Below are 17,410 nucleotides of genomic sequence, written 5' to 3' on the forward strand. Positions count from 1 at the left end.
TAACCCATGTAGGACAAAAAACGTTTGTTAAAGTGTGTGGTAAAACTTAGGGTGCTGAACATTTCCCCCCATATATATATATATATATATATATATATGGGTAGCGTTCAATGGCAAACTTTTTAGCAAACTTTTTGACAAAACATTTTTCAAAACATGAGTTAGAGGTTTTGGAATGGGCTGATTTTTGGTGAGGATGATCTCTACTGTGAGGAGATCACCCTCACCAAAAATCAGCCAATTCCAAAACTTCTAACCCATGTTTACGAGTTGAAAAATCGTGGACCGTCCATTTTTTGTAAACTGTTTTTGATGGGGTTAGAAGTTTTGGAATGGGCTGATTTTTGGTGATGATGATCTCCTCACCGTAGAGATCATCCTCACCAAAAATCAGCCCATTCCAAAACCTTTAACTCATGTTTTGAAAAATGTTTTGCCAAAAAGTTTGCTAAAAAGTTTGCCATTGAACGCCCCCCTATATATATATATATATATATATATATATTGAATCGGGCGGACACCCCCTTGATCTTTGCCAACTATTAAAAAATGATCTCATCTTTAACTTTCAATAAATAAAAAAAACCTTTGATTTTTATCCCAAAAATTATTTTATCTTCATGCCCTTCAACATCTTTGATCTCTTTTTCAACTCATCGTCTTTTCAACTTTTTATTGAAAATCTTTGATTTTTACATGCAAAAATTCACAACCTTAATCTTTCCCAAAAAATCATTATATTGTTCTTGGGGTCCCGCAGGTTGAAGATGGCCTCTAACCTTTGGTGGACAGCAGCAATTAATACTATCCGACGAGCATATTTCATCAAGAATCGGAAATCAAGCGTTTAATCCATGGACTTACAGTCCTTGATCAAAAAAATCAATGTCTAGTAATTAATCATCCATCGGAATCAGAATGATAAATTGATCGTCAACCACCTAGATGAGCCCAAGTTTAAATCAATGGTTTTGGTTGGTAGGGTCCATGAGTTACAGATAAAGATTCAATATTAATAGCAGATCACTTCCAGTGGCCAAGCTCATTAGTAGATTAAGAATAACAATTTATGGAATCCGCTTAAAATTTGAATTTGTTGGAAGTAGTGGAAAGAAGCTCGAAAGCGCACTTTATTTGGCTTTCTAAGAATAGTAATTACAAAATGTATATATACAGGTAAACAAGGCTCACTCAGCTCACCTCTCAGATAAAATGTTGCTGATTTTCCTAAGCTCCTTGAGAGCTGCCATGGCAGTAACTTGCCCTTTGCCTGCCAAACTGCTTCTAGACAAATTCTCCAACTGACCTCGATCTTGCTGGAACACCGACTCAATCACCTGTGAATTGTCAGTCACACCCATCAAGAGTTCAGGATATTAATTAAAAAAATAATAATAATAACAGTTTAGTTGCAGCATTCAAGGTCTCTAATATCCTCTTCTAAACATTATGTTTCCCATTTCAACTCGAAATTATAATATTTTCAGAACTAATGAAGTTGGGTGATCCAACTAAACCAGTTAAAATTGCTTATAAAACAATGAGTTGACATCAGAAGTTTCAAAGCTTGAGATAAAGTAACAAATTCTGGATGATGGAGAGGAATGGGAACAAAATAAAAAAATTTCTTTCGAAAATCAATTCTAGATTGCATTAGTTGCTGCCAATGTATTAATGTCCAAACTCTTACCTGAATATTTTCAAGCATAGACTGTCCGAGATTCCTCAAACTACTCATCACATTCTTGTCCGCTGTGTCCCCATGTGAAGTACTGCATCCACCAGTTATTGATGAGGAAGATACATTACTCTGATTATTGTCTACAGATGGCGATCTTGAAACCATGGCATTTCCTCCTTTCTCAGAGGCCCCTTCACTGGCACTCCGCCCAAACTTCCAAAACCATTGAAATTTACCAGATAGCAGCCTCCTTTCTTTTGACACAGCCAACTGTTTTCCTGCCATATCTGTAGATATTCCAGGCTTATGTGAGACATCAGCTATGGGATAAGAAAGTGGAAGAGGTGAGTCATTCAAAACATTTTGGGATTGATCCTCATCATCATCATTTTCATCGATAAACAAATTTGATGCGACACTACTTTTATCTGAGTCATTCTCACGATCATTGGCTATATTAATAGGACTTGAGGAGGCGGAAAAAATGGAGGAGCTCTCTTCACTGCCAATATGTCCGCTCAGACACGTCTGCTCTGCTACACAACTGAAATTTTCCTCAAGGCCATTTTCTTTGGCTGTGTCCTCGAGCAGCAGACTCCTTTCTTCCACCTTAACTTCCACAGAATAAGGATCATCCTTTTCGCCTGAAACTTCACCACCCCCTATATTCTCTAAATCCTCATCTGAGCCGAGTTCTCGGGCCAAATCTTCTAACAAACTTCGCCTAACTGGAAATCTCGAGTCCTTGTTCCAACTCTTGACCTTCGCTGAAGGTGACTCTGTTGCTGCTCTAGCTAGGCGACATCTTACTTTCTCTGATAATTCCTTTATTCCAGCTGAAACTTGTTTTCGCAAGCTTCCTTTCTGAGGTTCTTCTGCCTTGTGCAACACTCTCCACTTCTCTTCCCAGTAACTATCAGGTACCAAATTCAGCGGGGTTCTTGGAGACATTGAACCAGAAGAAAGGCTATGACCTCTGACGGCAGCAGGTTTACTCCCCGTGATATCTCCATTGAGAGCAGGAGATGAGGACACACTTGTGTCCAGCGCAAGTGCCTGCAAAGACTTCGCCTTTTCTATCAGCTTCTTTACATCTATATTCTCTGGAAAGTTCAGCAACCTCTGGAGACATGAGGTGGCATTGTCAGTTGCGAGTAAGGAGGATCTCAAATGAAGTAACATGGAGACAGCCATTGCCGAGATGAATGCCCCTCGAGGGGAATGGAGTAGCCCAAAGCTGGAACCTACATCACCTACGGTGCCCAAGATTGATTTACCATTTTCTGATGCAAATATCTCATCCCAGATTATCAAGAGGTCTTCCAATGAGAATTCCCGTCCAAATAACACTCGTAACCAGCGGAGTGCGAAGTACTGGGGTTCAACGCCAAGCTCAATAAGGTGGCTGTGAAGGGAGGAATCGACCATTGCAAGTAAATGGTACAATGCGGATGATGCTTCTATGACAGGAGGGACGCCCGTGTGCGACCCAATAGCGGGGGAGGGAGAGAAATAATCTACCATAGATACTGCACCACTGGCCCCACCCATTAAGCCCTCAAACATGCAATATGCATCGTGTTCCAGAAATCTCTCAGACAAGAGGATACCCAATTCTCCTTCTGCCCCATAAGCATCGCTTAGTAATACAATGGTCTGTATCTCAGGATCAAGCTCATTGATGCTGCTGACTTCGGCTTCACAGCCCTGGAAAGCAGTATCATCGTCAATCCCTGCGGTCCACTTCAAGGATTTATAGTTGCATATTAGATCACTCTCTGGGAAGGACAGGTCATCAAACTTGTCGGTAAAATGGTCTTCATAGAGCTTTCGCACTTGAGAAAGATGTTGCACATCAAGATGAAGAACATATAACAGAGGAGCCAAAAGTTCATGCATCCCTGAAAACAAAAGAGGGGAACAGATACACTGAGAACACCAAAAAAGTGAAACTTAAATTTTCACAATAAAATATACAAATGCATACTCATTATTTTCATGTATTATCCAATTGGAGAACTTCCAATTCTTACTCATTACTGACACATGTGAGATGTTACGTGAACTGGTTATCAAGGAATTCACAAAAAATCAAGAAAATGTTCTCATCTATGAGAAATTTTCTCAAATAGTTGGGATAAGATATATCATGATGGGAAGTGCCTAGCCAAAAAACAAAAACAAAAAAAGATGATGGGAATTTGAGAATGTAAACCAAAAGATTGACTCATGTATTTCAAACGTTCATAAATAAATGAAAATTATAGGCAAAGCAAAATATTTTTTTTAATAAAAGAGAAAAGAAGTGGGCAAGGTAGCCACACAACAAGTCAAAAAAAATATTGACAAAAACAAACCAAGCAACACACCCAGTCAATACAAAAAAGCTCCTATCTAAACAAAAGATCTTAAAAAAACTCCTTCTAAACTCAGTGAACTACTTAGCCAAAAGAATAAGAGCCCCAAAATAGAGATCAACACTTCTTGCAAGAAATGGTCATTTCCATCTAACACTCTGTATCTTCCAGAAATAAAAGACATAATTTTAAACTTCCAATCCTAAAAGCAAGGCAAATTCACATATCATAGTACTTTGTCTGCAAATAATAACAAACACTGGAACAGAAAGCCTATCATGGTCAAATATAAATATGTTGACTTGCCTTGACCATAACCGTACTCTGGATGTCTAAGGCACCACAACAACAAAATCCTTCTTAACATGCCTTGGCATGCTGGTGTCTGAAAATAACTCCCAAGTTCTGGATACAAACGTGACAAATCCTGGTCCACCATTTTCTCCAGTTCAGCATTCCGGAAAAACCGACCCCACATACTATCTGCATGCAACATACTAAAGTCATAAATACATCAAGTCTGAAAGCCATACAAGGTGCACTATGATAGAAGAACCAAGAGCCCTAGTCACTAAGAACAGAACAATGGTGTAATTTGTCAAAATTAAAAATTTTAAAAGGAAGAAAAGTGGTATAGAGAATCTAAGAATGTTCGATTACAGTCCTTTAATATATCAGAATGAGGTTCGCGTGAAATTAAAACGTCAAACACCTCAAAGGTGCCACTTAGCTAATTTGGTAAAGGCTTGAGGAGTTGATCCCATGACCTAGGTTCAAATCTCGTTGAACCCACCATAACTCCGTTAACCACTTACCCCTTCCTTGCCTAACAAAAAAAATACAACACCCTTATTGAATTATTAAGACCAACAACATGTGTACCCGCTTATGGTGTTTATCTACCCAAAAGGTTGAGTAAGAGTGTAAAAAAGCAATCACAAGATATCACGAAACATGAGAAATTACCAGATCCTAGTTAGGAAAGGTTTTGAGATAACAATTCAGTCTTAAGACAAAACATGCTTAATCTGCATTAAAGAATAAAAGTAAATGTACCTGGATTTTGTGACAGTGGATTGTCCATGACAAGATCAGGAGAGTTATTTCCCTCTTTGGGGAAATGTGGATCAACTAGAAGATGTCTTCTTAGACCAGCATACCTGTGGAAAACACCAACTTTCTTTAAATTAGACTCCTCAATGTAGATGGCCCACAATTATCAAAGAACTCAAACACAATATGCGTAGTCTCCAAATATTGTGTTTGACGACTAGCTTAAAAGATAACATGGATACTATAATCAATTCATGAATTTTCTTAAAGACATAACATGCACCAACCCAATTAGAAGGAAATGCAACATAGCAAAACTAACTGTATCAGAGATTAAATTGGAACAAAGTGAAAATCCCACAATTTCAGAAAGAACAAAACAGATCCTCATCAACAATTCCCTTTCCAATAGAAAGATCAAGCAAAGACCACAATTTCAATCTTTATTGGCAAAGGAAAAAAAACATACAATAACACAAAACTATATATTAAACTTTTACTCCTTATGGATAACCAAAATAATCCACAGCACAGAATCCTAGTACCACTAATCCTAGAATCCTCATTAGCTCAACCATGACACAACCACCTAATCGAGTCCCTTGTCATTACAACTACTTTCAGACCAAATCTCTACAAACAAATGCACTGAGAACATTATGCAATTCTAGCTTCAAACCATGAAGATGTATGGCATAAAAAAATACATATGCACCCCCCTCACAGAAAGGGAAAAAAACTGTTAAGATCCAGGTATCTAGGATGGAGAATTCCTATTTCCACGTATCTAAACATGCAAATAAAAACTAAAAGGAAAATTTTAAAGTAATTCCAATAATTCAAAGAACAAAATCCTTTGAGATAAGTCATTAAAGTTGAAGACTATGCGAATCATAACCGATACTCCCGATTTTATTCCAATCATCTAAACCTCAAAACACTCCCATTAACAAGGCACCCACATGAAACAAATTCCGAAGTGATTATAGATCAAAGCATGCTAGATACAATAAATTCACTTCCTTAATGTAATTCCATGCATCAAAACCATAACGACCTGTTTGAATTGCCAATTTTATTTTATTTTTTGGTTACATAAGCTGGATTTGAACCCCACAAACTCAAAGTTCCATTATAATGTCAACCGACTAAACTATGGGGCTAAACCCAGAATTACCATTTTTGGGCCAAAAAACATGTTTTTAACAGATTTTCCGTGCAAAATAAAGGTTATCATCCATCAAACCATACTAATTGAAGTAAATTTACTTCTTTTACGTACTTTCAAGCATCTAAACTACTAAGCATTTGTTTTGGATTGCTAATTTTTGCACCAAAAAGTAGTACTTTAAGAGCTTGTTTGTGCACAAAGCAGGGGGAGGAGGAGATCTCGTCCATCAAACCATATTAAATAAATTTATGTCTTTTTAATTACTTTTAGTATCAAAGTACTAAGAGCTATTGGAAATATCTTTCCTCTGGGAGATCCAAACAGGCCCCAAATTTTACACAAACAAATACCCAAAAAAAACAAAAAAAATTCAAAAGATTAACAAACAAAAAAACGAAACATAAAATTACCTCCTTCGAGCATCGGCGGTGACACGTCGAAGTTCGTCGATTGAAGAAAAAGAAGAGGGCAAAATCCCCAAATTTATACGCCATTGAACACCTCTAAGATCAGAGAAACAATATTTGCATCCATCTTCGGATATTTTAAAAGGAGATTGAGTAATTGAATCTACAGATGACGAAGATTCAGCTTTCAACGACTCAATTGGAGCTTGGGACAACATTTTCCCGCGATTTATCCTGCTCAAGCCCTCTGGAACGAGAGAGTAGACGATTTACAGAGATAGATTTCACAGGAAAAAAATCGAACAAAAAAATCGAAACTTTTGAATTTGGATGGAAAAATTGGGAGATATACGGAATAAAATAGAGAGATTATTGGTATAAATAAAGAAATAAAAGATAATAAAAAAAAGGCGAAATTGTAGAGAAATCAGAGATGGAGAAAAACTAGGTGGGGACTGGATTGCAGGGAGAATTTAGGAATTAAAAAAATGGCGGAATTTAGGGTAGAAAACAGGGAGACTCGTGTTTCCCAATTAAAGCTCTTCTTCCGAGTTGAGGAGATTGTGAGCTGTCGTATTTCTATTGCCCACAAACCTAAAAAGCCCTGGAGAGAGAGAGAGACTATTAAATAGGTGAATTAGTGAGAATAAATAAACGACATCAGCTTTCATGTCTTATAGTTAATAGGTTTTTTTTTTTTAACTCTATTTTTTTTTTTTTTTTTTGCCATTTAGTTACAATGATTAATGTAAAATATTATATCTAGATTAGAAAATAATTTTTTAAGTTGAGTTAGTTTATAACTCGTCCAAACCCACATGACTCGGGTCATTCATCTCAACTCGGAAGCCGCCATTGTAGATGTGAATTGTCCAAAGATTGGCTTGCTTGTGATTTAAATAATTAAAAATCAATTATATATTAATCTACCTTATAGACAAGTAATAATTATTATTAAAATTAGAAATACAAATATATATAATTTTAAAAAATTAAAATTAATTTAAGGAAATAAGATGGGTTTAAATATGAGATGGTAAAGATATTTACCCTTAAACTCAATTAATGAAACAACTATTAGATATCTAGAAACTTTTAATAGACCTTTCGAATATGTTTCTTCAATTGTGGTATAAGGAGTAGACAAATCAAATGACTAAGATCAAGTATTTTGATTAATTTGGGATACAACTGGTGTGATCTCATTTTTTTTCTTTTTTCTTTTTTCTTTTTTCTTTTTTCTTTTTTCTTTTTTTAAGGTCAACAAGGTTAAGGTAGACCCAGACCAACTGCAACCTCAAGAAGAGATGATATCTTTTGTTGTGAGAAAGAAAAAAAAAAAACAAGAGTATTAAAAAGAGAATCACAATTAATTTCCAAGCAATTCATGATACTAAGAGAAGAGGCAAGAAAGTTCGTCGTCTTGTTGACATCTATATAATCATGAATAAAAGAGATTTCCTGGAATCTTCGTAAGAGATTCTTAATTGACAAAACCAAATGAAGAACGCTCCATAAGTGGCTCCATCTATCATTTAGCTCCACAAGTGGCTCTGTCAATCATTTAACACCTTAGCAGTCAAATTGGAGTTGAATTGAACCTCAAATTCTCAATCCTTTGCACTCATGCAACATGCATAAAACATTGAACCCATGTCAAGGAATTTAGTATTATTTTGTACAAATTATCCATCTTTTTAAGATATTTTTGAATTATCCCTTTTGTTTCGTTAATGAAAATAAAATCTCACAAGATTAACAAACATTGTGTGAGATTTTAAAACCATTAGTCCAAAATTGTTGGGATGATATTTTAATGATGACCATGATACAAAGATTACAAAATAAAGGCAAAAAAAACAAGGATTAAAATTTAGTCACACATTTAACGAACATAATTTTCAAACTTCTCGAATTATATCTATTTGCATTATTATCAATGTTTTTATTATGTTTGCTTAATCACTCGGATTTAAAATCTTTTCTCGAGACATTATTCTTGATTAGGAAAAAAAAATCAAGATTGTCTTAATTGAAATATTTCAAAATATATACAATGTCTTGGGATCCATATTCGATTTAGATTTCTACGAGAAATACGTTATTTGCTCTAATGTGAGCACCTCTAGGTAAGCAAAAAATATTTTGGAGAGAGTTGATAAATGGATGAGAAAATCTATATGTTTATTAGATTATAACATGGAGGTAATTTAAGCATAACTAGTCTGTTTATAAATTTTTTTTAAAAATGATATAGATAATCTAATTTAAAATACTATTACATTATATATTTAATACATTTTTAAAACGTTTTGATAATTTAAATATTAAGTAAGGTGATTTTAAAGATAAAATAATATTCTCAGAACCCCATTATATATCCTCTTGAAGGATGTGGGCATGTGGCGATGAAGGATGACTGAATAGGTCTCTCTCCCTCCAATCGTCTATTGGATGAGATATACACCACAATTGATAATAGGACCCACTTAGAACTTTCTAGTCAAAATAAGAGTCGTGATTTCACGACTCTCCTATCTAGCATAGGGCTGTCAATGGATGCTTATCGGTTCTGATACAATAATATCCGAATCTAAATTCAAAATTTTAATTTGATATCGGAATTTAAATTCAAATATCATGGATGTTCTAATATCCTATCCGAATTTGGATCCGATTGTCGTATCTGATATTGAATAATATTTAATTAGAATTCAAATAATTTGCATATAATAAAAATAAAAAATAAAAACATAATTTTTCCTTATCCACCTAATTTTTCATTATTAAAAAAAAACTTATTATATATCATATTATTTACATAATAAATAAATGAAATCAAATAATATATATTATATTACTTATATAAAAAATTAAAAAATATATATATATAATATATATTATATTATATATTATTTTTAATTGTATATTATTGGATTCGAAATGTTAATATCCGAATCCATATCTAATAAGGATTCAAATATATAGAATTATCCAACTTCGATCGAATTCGATATCTAAAATTTTCGGATAATATCCGATTTTTCGAATTTGAATCAGATTCAAATTTTTGACTATCCATTGACACCCCAAATCTAACATATTCCCCCTCTATTGTCCTAATGTGACATGTGCATAGAAATCATTGATTTTTTTCTCGAAATACACATATTTAAGAGGATGTACAATAATGTGTTCTAAAGAAAAAAAAATCTATAGTTCTATGCACATGCAACGTCGGGGAGTCAATTTATCATTATTCTTAAAATAAAATAAAAAGAGTCGTGATTTTCTAACTTTCCCTCTAACAAACTCTCGCATAGATTTCATCGGGATACACAACAGCACATCCCCATAAATATGTGCAACTATGAATTAAAAAAAATCTATGGTTCTATGCACAATCACACCACGGGAGTTAGGGGGGAGTTTGTCAAGAAGGGGAGTCATTTTATCATTATTCAAATAAAAATTATTGGATCATAAGTCACAACCTTCCACATTTCTTTGTTGAATCGTGATAATCTGACTACCCCACGTGGCACACTCAATTCACTACCCTGACGTGACAAGTTGGGGAACCATAAATCTGTGCTCCTCTGTATATACAATTGCACTTCCCCATAAAAAAAAAAGTGTATCCCAAGGGAATCATGTATATCAAGGAGCTAGATCTAATTCCTAGATTTTCACGTCGTGAAAATAGTAAGCGGGTAAAAGGAAATGAGGAAATTACTAAAACAGTTATCTTTGACAATGTTACTAAAACCACCATGCTTTATAATGGTTTTGATATATGAAATTAGTTGTATGTCTGATTTTGTATTACATTTTGATTGATATGTAGTACAGATAATTTAATAAATTTTTCTTTATAGCCTAGGAGTTGAATGTAATTTCACATAAAACATAAATGGGTAGATGGAAAATGTAAATCCTACAATATATAATCATTTTGATAAAAATAATTAATTAAAATATAAATTTGAATATATAATCATTTATTATAATTATATATTTTAGAAATAACTCCCTGTTAAATTGGTGATATTATGCTTATCCCCTTGAGAAATACAATATTATATTTACCCCTTTGACCGTAAGTCAATGTTGTTTTTCTTGATAATTTACAGTAAAATTTTGCTTTTGATTTTTTTTTCTTTTCAAAATCTTCTTCAAATACTTAAATTACTAAATCAAAATTTTACTATTAAATCATCAAAGAAAAAGTAACATTGGCTTATGGTCCAGAGAGGCAACCTTAATTTTATCTTTTACAAGGAGTGTTTCAAAAGTATGTTATAAAATATATAATTATTTTATTTTATTTTTGAAAATGAGGTATCCGAGCCTCTTAGAGCACTTGACTAATTCATGAGGTAGTTAACTTTCGCGTTCACACCAATTATTTTATGGGATAAATCCCTAAGAATAAGCCTTGAAGTGGATTTAAAACCTAAAGACACCCCCACTTCCTTGAGTGTCTCACCAATTCATGGAAGTTAATATGAATTTTTTAAAAATGGTAAGTCGACATCTACATAGTCAAAATTTGCAACTATTTATTGATTTGTACTTGAAAAAGTGATTTTTTCAAAAAATACGATATTATAATTATGATAATGTATTTTTATTGAAGGCACCAGCTAAATTAGTTGGTAAAATCTATAAATCTATTGGTGATTGGTGATCATAATATGGGTTAAATTCCTGTCAACACTGAATTATTGATCTCGTAAAAAATAAACTCAACAATAAAAATGAAAATGAAGATAATATATTTTTTTTTTCGGATTCAATTTCTTATCCAAAGCAACTGTCCACCTCTAAGTAGGAAAATTGTTTTTGCACCTCTTAATTTTATTCTCTCTCAATCATCCTCGCCCCAAAATTTAAAATCAACTCTTTTTTATATTCGATTATGTGTACTCAAACGGTATAATACAGTTTTTTATTTTTTAGAAATCACTTTCCATGATTTGGTCATTCTTTAAGAAAGTAATAATCTCTCATAAATAAATCCCCAAACCTCGACGATAAAAAGTCAATGTGTCGCATGTGTAATACATCATCGAAACAACGTAAGACATTGTCATTATACTGTTCCCTATAATGGATAGTGATGTGGCCATTGAATTAAAGCAATTAACAACTTAATCATATTTTTGTTAATGTTTAAAACAAATCGTCCTAAAAAAATATTCTGAATTTGTATCAAGAACTCAAGGCAGGAGATAGAGTTAGTTGATAGTTGGTACAAGGAATTATTTAATTTAGGGTGATTTGGACATGACTCACCAAGTTTTTTGAGATATACCCATGTTTTCTAATTGATGTCATGTCCCCTTGACTAAGGTCAAATCCAGAATACTCTCATGCAATGACCTAAATGCCATATCTTCAACCACTTATTAAAAATCTTTCTTTTTTCCTCCCAAAATTAATCATTTTCAAGCTTTTCTACCTCGAGTAAATTATTTTAGTTTATCTAATTTCATCTTCAACTTATTTAAGAAAACTCTTAACTTCTCTACCCAAAAATCTATCATTTTTTATTTCTCAAATCTTCTCTTTTTTTTTTTTTTTTTCTTTTTCTCTAGGCGAGATTTTATGGGAGTAGCTTAAAGAAAAAAAATTGTGAGAGCCTTATCTCAGTGTGGGACCTTAGGCAATTGCCCAAGTGACCTTATGCTTCAGTTAACCTTGGGACATGATGTGGTTAGTGGTGTCTGCCAAAGAATGTCCGAAGGTTGTGTTAGTAATAGTAAAAAGTGTGTGAGAAGTTGAAGAAGGTGATGAATAATAAAGTTGTAAGGTATGTAGGATTATGTGATTGAATTTGTTAGAGAAAAATCTAGGTTCTGAACTCTCTCTAATTCTTTGAGAGGAGGTTTTATAGCTGAAATTTAGTGACAAGTGTTATCACACGGTTGGTTCAAGTGTAATGTTAGGTAGAACGTGGATTAGATGAGGGTTGTTCACTTTGCTCTTAGATTTCGTGTTCATGTCTCATTAATGTTGATACTTGAATTTAATATTAATAATATTTTTGTGCAAATACTGTTGAGTTGGTGTGATTTTATAGTTTGGGTGTGAGTGAGTCACAGAATGTCATGTCCACCCCGATATGATAAGTACTTGTAGATATCACATTTAATGTGGTGAATTTGGCGGATGGGAGAGTTTAGGTCGCCTTTAATGTTTTGTCTTATTGTGTCTGAAACGTTGAGACCGAGCTCATCGATTTATTGATCTAAAAATTATCTACACCTATATTTAGACCATTTTGAGTTAAGTTCAGTCGTATTACCTCTTCCATTTACCCTACCTAGAAGAGGTGTTGAACATTCTCGTTTTAGGTGCTCGGTGTATACCATGCTAACTAGTGATCTTGAAAAAGTATGAGTAGGATCAAGTCTTTATTTTTTGTCATTGCGCCTAATTTAATCAAGTACGGTGCTTAGGTTTTGGTAAGTACCTTCCATGGTGTACTGCCATCTATGGATGTTCATGTTGGATAAGCTTGGTACCATGCACAAGGTTCATCTAATTAACTGGTGAAAATGATTTAGGAGGGAAAATTGGTTACCAATAAATCAAAGTTTTTTTTTTGGGAAATTTACTTAAAGGACGCTCGCAAAAGGATTTCTTTCTAAATTGTCCCTAAGTTTTCGATTGTAGCTTGGCAGGACATTGGGTAAATTTTTTTCTTTCTAAATGGTCCATGGACCTCATCTCTCACATTTCTCGCGATTGAATGCTCTAACTGTTCGAATTCATCGTTTCCATCTAAAAATTGGATTTTTGACATCTCAATTGAGTTTTTGGATACTCCACTCTATGAGAAAGAATCTAAGAAAGAAAAAGAAGTCATTTTCAAGGGATTTTTCAAACATTTTGAAATGTATATAAAAGACTAGAAATTTTTTTCAATTTTTTTTCTTATCTTTTGGATGAATCGATCATGAATAGTTTTTTTGGGTTGAAATCATCTAAACAAGTCGTTATCTCAATTTTTCAGTCAATTTTTACATGTATTTTAATCGAAAAATTTTGAAAATTGAAATTGGGTGGGTTTTACCAACGTCGAGTTCACCACTTTTTTTTATTTAAAAAGTAGTGAACTCGACAGTAAAAATTGTGAACTTGACACTAAATAAAAAAACAGTGAGATCGACAGTAATAAAAATTGTTGAACTCGATAGTAAAGAAAAAAGCAATGAGTTCGCCAGTAACGAAGGACCATTAAGAAAGAAATAGTTTACTAAATGTCCTATCAAGCTATCACACAAAATTTAGGGACTACTTATATAGAAATCCTTTCGCGAGGGTCCTTTAAATAGTTTTTCCTAAATGTTTTGGATCAATAGGAAGAAAGAGAAAGAAAAAGAAAAAGAAAAAAACTTTAAGATGATTGCCTCCCTCGCAAGGAAACTAGGCATCTCTTTGGATGACCTTGACCTACCAAATTCACATATTTTATTTTCAAATAAACTTTTGCTGTTTGATGATGCACTTGGGACACCTTGACGGCTTGACCTATCTTATGATTTGTATTAATTATATTAATAAAAATAAATCGAAAAAGCTTTGAAATTTTTAAATTAAATAAAAAACTTTACAACTTGTTTTTCTCTCTCATATTTAGTCCCACTTGGATGAGAAAAGAGTTTACTTCTACTTAATAATTAGATCACATTTGTTAAAAAATGGAGGATAGAAATGTTGGAGGAGCAAATGGACCTCTACTTTCCAAAAATTTAAAATCAACTCTTTTTTTATATTCGATTGTGTACTCAAATGGTAGAATACATATTTTATTTTTTAGAAATCACTTTCCATGATTTGGTCATTCTTTAAGAAAGTCATAATCTCTAGGAAATAAATCCCTCTCCCTCAACAATAAATAGTTAATGTGTCGCATATGTAACACATAATCGAAACATCGTAAAACATGGTCATTATACGGTTCCCTATAATGGATAGTGATGTGGCCATTGAATTAAAGCAATTAACAATGAACAAGGAATAATTTAATTTAGGGTGATTTGGACATGACTCACCAACTTATTAAAATTCTTTATTTTTTCCTCCCAAAATTAAGTTATTTTCAAGCTTTTCAACCTCGGGTATATTATTTTAATTTATCTAATTTTGGCTTCAACTTATTTAAAAAAAATCTTAATTTTTCTACCCAAAAAATCCATCATTTTTTACTTATCAAATCTCCTCTTCCTTTTTTTTTTTTTTTTTTCTGGGTGAGACTTTATAATAAAATCACATATGGTGCATATTCATATTTCAATGGTAAGGTCATATCACATTTTTTTTTAATAATGAAAATGATTATCAAATGTATGATCACATCTGCTGTTTTCCTGTCTATCCTATTATGAACCCACATTCAACTCAAGGGAATAAATGTGATCGATCAAATTGTCCTTACAACCATCAAACATAAGATGTCTACTTTCGTTGAAAAATGAAATCGAGTAGATGATCCTTTTCATAATAAAAAAAAAAAAAAGTCTAATTCAATAATTAATTCCAGTAATCCCAAGGGGGTGGCTCAATGACAATTTTGAATCCAATAAGCGATGAGAGTCCATAGGTTGTGTGTTTGTTACCCAACATAAGCAATATTTCCTCGTGGCCACCCATGAGGGTGTTCTTGTACTTACCAGGTGCATGTGATGTGTGGGCATTGCACATGCCCTGGAGAGGGTCCCATATGCCATGATTCTGGCCCTAGTTCATCTAGTCCCCCTGATCGGACATAAGTCTCGATTATTAAAAATAAATTCCAGCAAAAATATCGAGTTATTTTAGTAATTTCCTGTAATTAATATAATTAGAATATACACCTACATTAATTTAAGCAAGAGTGAAAGGATAACTTTGAGGGGGGGAAAAAATATATAGATCGATACTATGAACCGAAATGATGATTATCCAAAACTGATCCAATGGTGGACAAGGACACGATGTCATCAACTACACCGAACTTGTACATTACCATATCACACTAGATCATTACTCTATTTTCACTGTAAGAAATTATATATGAGGATGTTTGTGTCCCACATCAAATGAAAGATGCCATAGTACCAAGCTTCCACGATTTTGTCTGGTACACACCCCAACCTCCAAATCCATTATTTCCTCTCTCATAAATTATTGTGTTTTGGAAGTTTTATACACCAAACATCTGCACTCAGACCCTCTTCTGCCTGTATTTTGTGTGTTATTGAATCATTAATTGATTTTAATTTATATGTCTTTGAATTTTGTCTTTATAACTTTTCTCAATGGATTTATAAAATGTGAAGTTAAAATATATACTTAAATTATGAAATATATATTTCGAATGTTGGGAACTAGTATGGAACCGTGGTAGGAAACATGTATTTATATTCGGACTTGTCAAACTAAAGGGCTGAAAGGAAGGAGAGTGGAAGGAAACAACTGTGTAGAAACTTTGAGTTTAGGATAAGAGAATCCAAGGTTGTGAATTTGATATAATTGTGTGGTCCTTTAGTCCATCGAATAAATAAAAGAGTCGTGATAAACGTATGTGGCAAGGCACATAACCATAGATCTTTTTCTTTAGATACACAATGAAAAAGATCTACGATTCCATGCCATAGCTACGTCAGCTGCGTACAGATCACGTATGTATCATAAATAAATAAATAAGATGCACAAGAATACTTTTGTAACGGGATTAGGTGCCTCCATTGTTGAGATTTAATTCAAGTATGGATTATAAATTATCAAATAAATTAAAAAAGAAAGAAAGAAAAAAAAAAAAAAAAGATAAATAAATTTTTTATAAATGTGGAGAGCTTTTTCGACTTTCACTCCTTGGGATGAGAGCTTTCGCTTGATGATAACTTGATCTTGATCCAATGGCCTCTCTTTGATGTTGGTGATGACTTGGCGGTCTTTAAATTGCTTCAACTATTGGAGTGGTGGAAGGAAAGAAGGAATTAAGGATGAGGCCCAGTAAGACTAGCTCGATACAAATTGAAGCCTATGGTGAAAACTCTAAATGAGACCTTTTTTATATTTAATATATTAATTAATTATCTATATAATAAAAATAATGGAATTTTTTTCTTAATTATCTTTTATTTTCTTACTATGTTAAGATATTCCACTAAAAGTTATTTATCACCTAAAAGAAAAAAAAAAACATTGTGAGGGCCTTATCTCAATGTGGGACTTAGGCAATTGCCTAAGTGGCCTTATGCTTCAGTTGACCCTTGGACACGATGTAGTCAGTGGTGCCTACCAAAGAGCCTTCGAAGATTATGTAATTAGTGGTGCCTACCAAAGTGTGTGAGAAGCTGAAGAAGACAAGGAACAATAAAGTTGTAAGGTATGTAGGATTATGTGAGTGAATTTCTTAGAGAAAAATCTAGGTTCTAAACTCTCCCTAATTCTTTGAGAGGAGGTTTTATAACTGAAATTTAGTGACAAGTGGCATCACATGGTTGGTCCAAGTGTAATCCTAAGTAGAATGTAGGTAACATGGGGGTTGTTGACTTTACTTTTAGATTTTGTGTCCATACCTCATTAATACTGATACTTGAATTTGATTAATAGTGTTTTTGTGCAAATGTTGCCAAGTTGTGTGATTAATCAAAGTTTCTTTTTTGGGAAATCTACATAAAGGACCCTCACAAAAGGGGTTCTTTCCAAATAGTCCCTAAGTTTTCGACGGTAGCTTGGTAGAATA

General features: G+C 33.3%; 1 protein-coding gene across 1 annotated transcript; it reads right to left on the minus strand.

Annotated features, from left to right (window-relative positions):
• Window positions 1-1,106: 1,106 nt before the first annotated feature.
• On the minus strand, window positions 1,107-7,285 carry LOC147397546 (uncharacterized). Its single transcript, XM_086449296.1, has 5 exons — window positions 6,673-7,285; window positions 5,095-5,198; window positions 4,345-4,521; window positions 1,691-3,582; window positions 1,107-1,337 (listed from the first exon to the last, which is right to left on the minus strand). Exons 1-5 carry the CDS (start codon window positions 6,885-6,887, stop codon window positions 1,197-1,199), a joined length of 2,529 nt encoding a protein of 842 aa, XP_086305422.1. The 5' UTR covers window positions 6,888-7,285; the 3' UTR covers window positions 1,107-1,196.
• Window positions 7,286-17,410: the final 10,125 nt, after the last annotated feature.

Source organism: Akebia trifoliata, chromosome 8 (genome assembly GCF_017979445.1).
Source record: "Akebia trifoliata isolate Shusen 1 chromosome 8, ASM1797944v1, whole genome shotgun sequence".
Lineage (NCBI taxonomy): Eukaryota > Viridiplantae > Streptophyta > Magnoliopsida > Ranunculales > Lardizabalaceae > Akebia > Akebia trifoliata.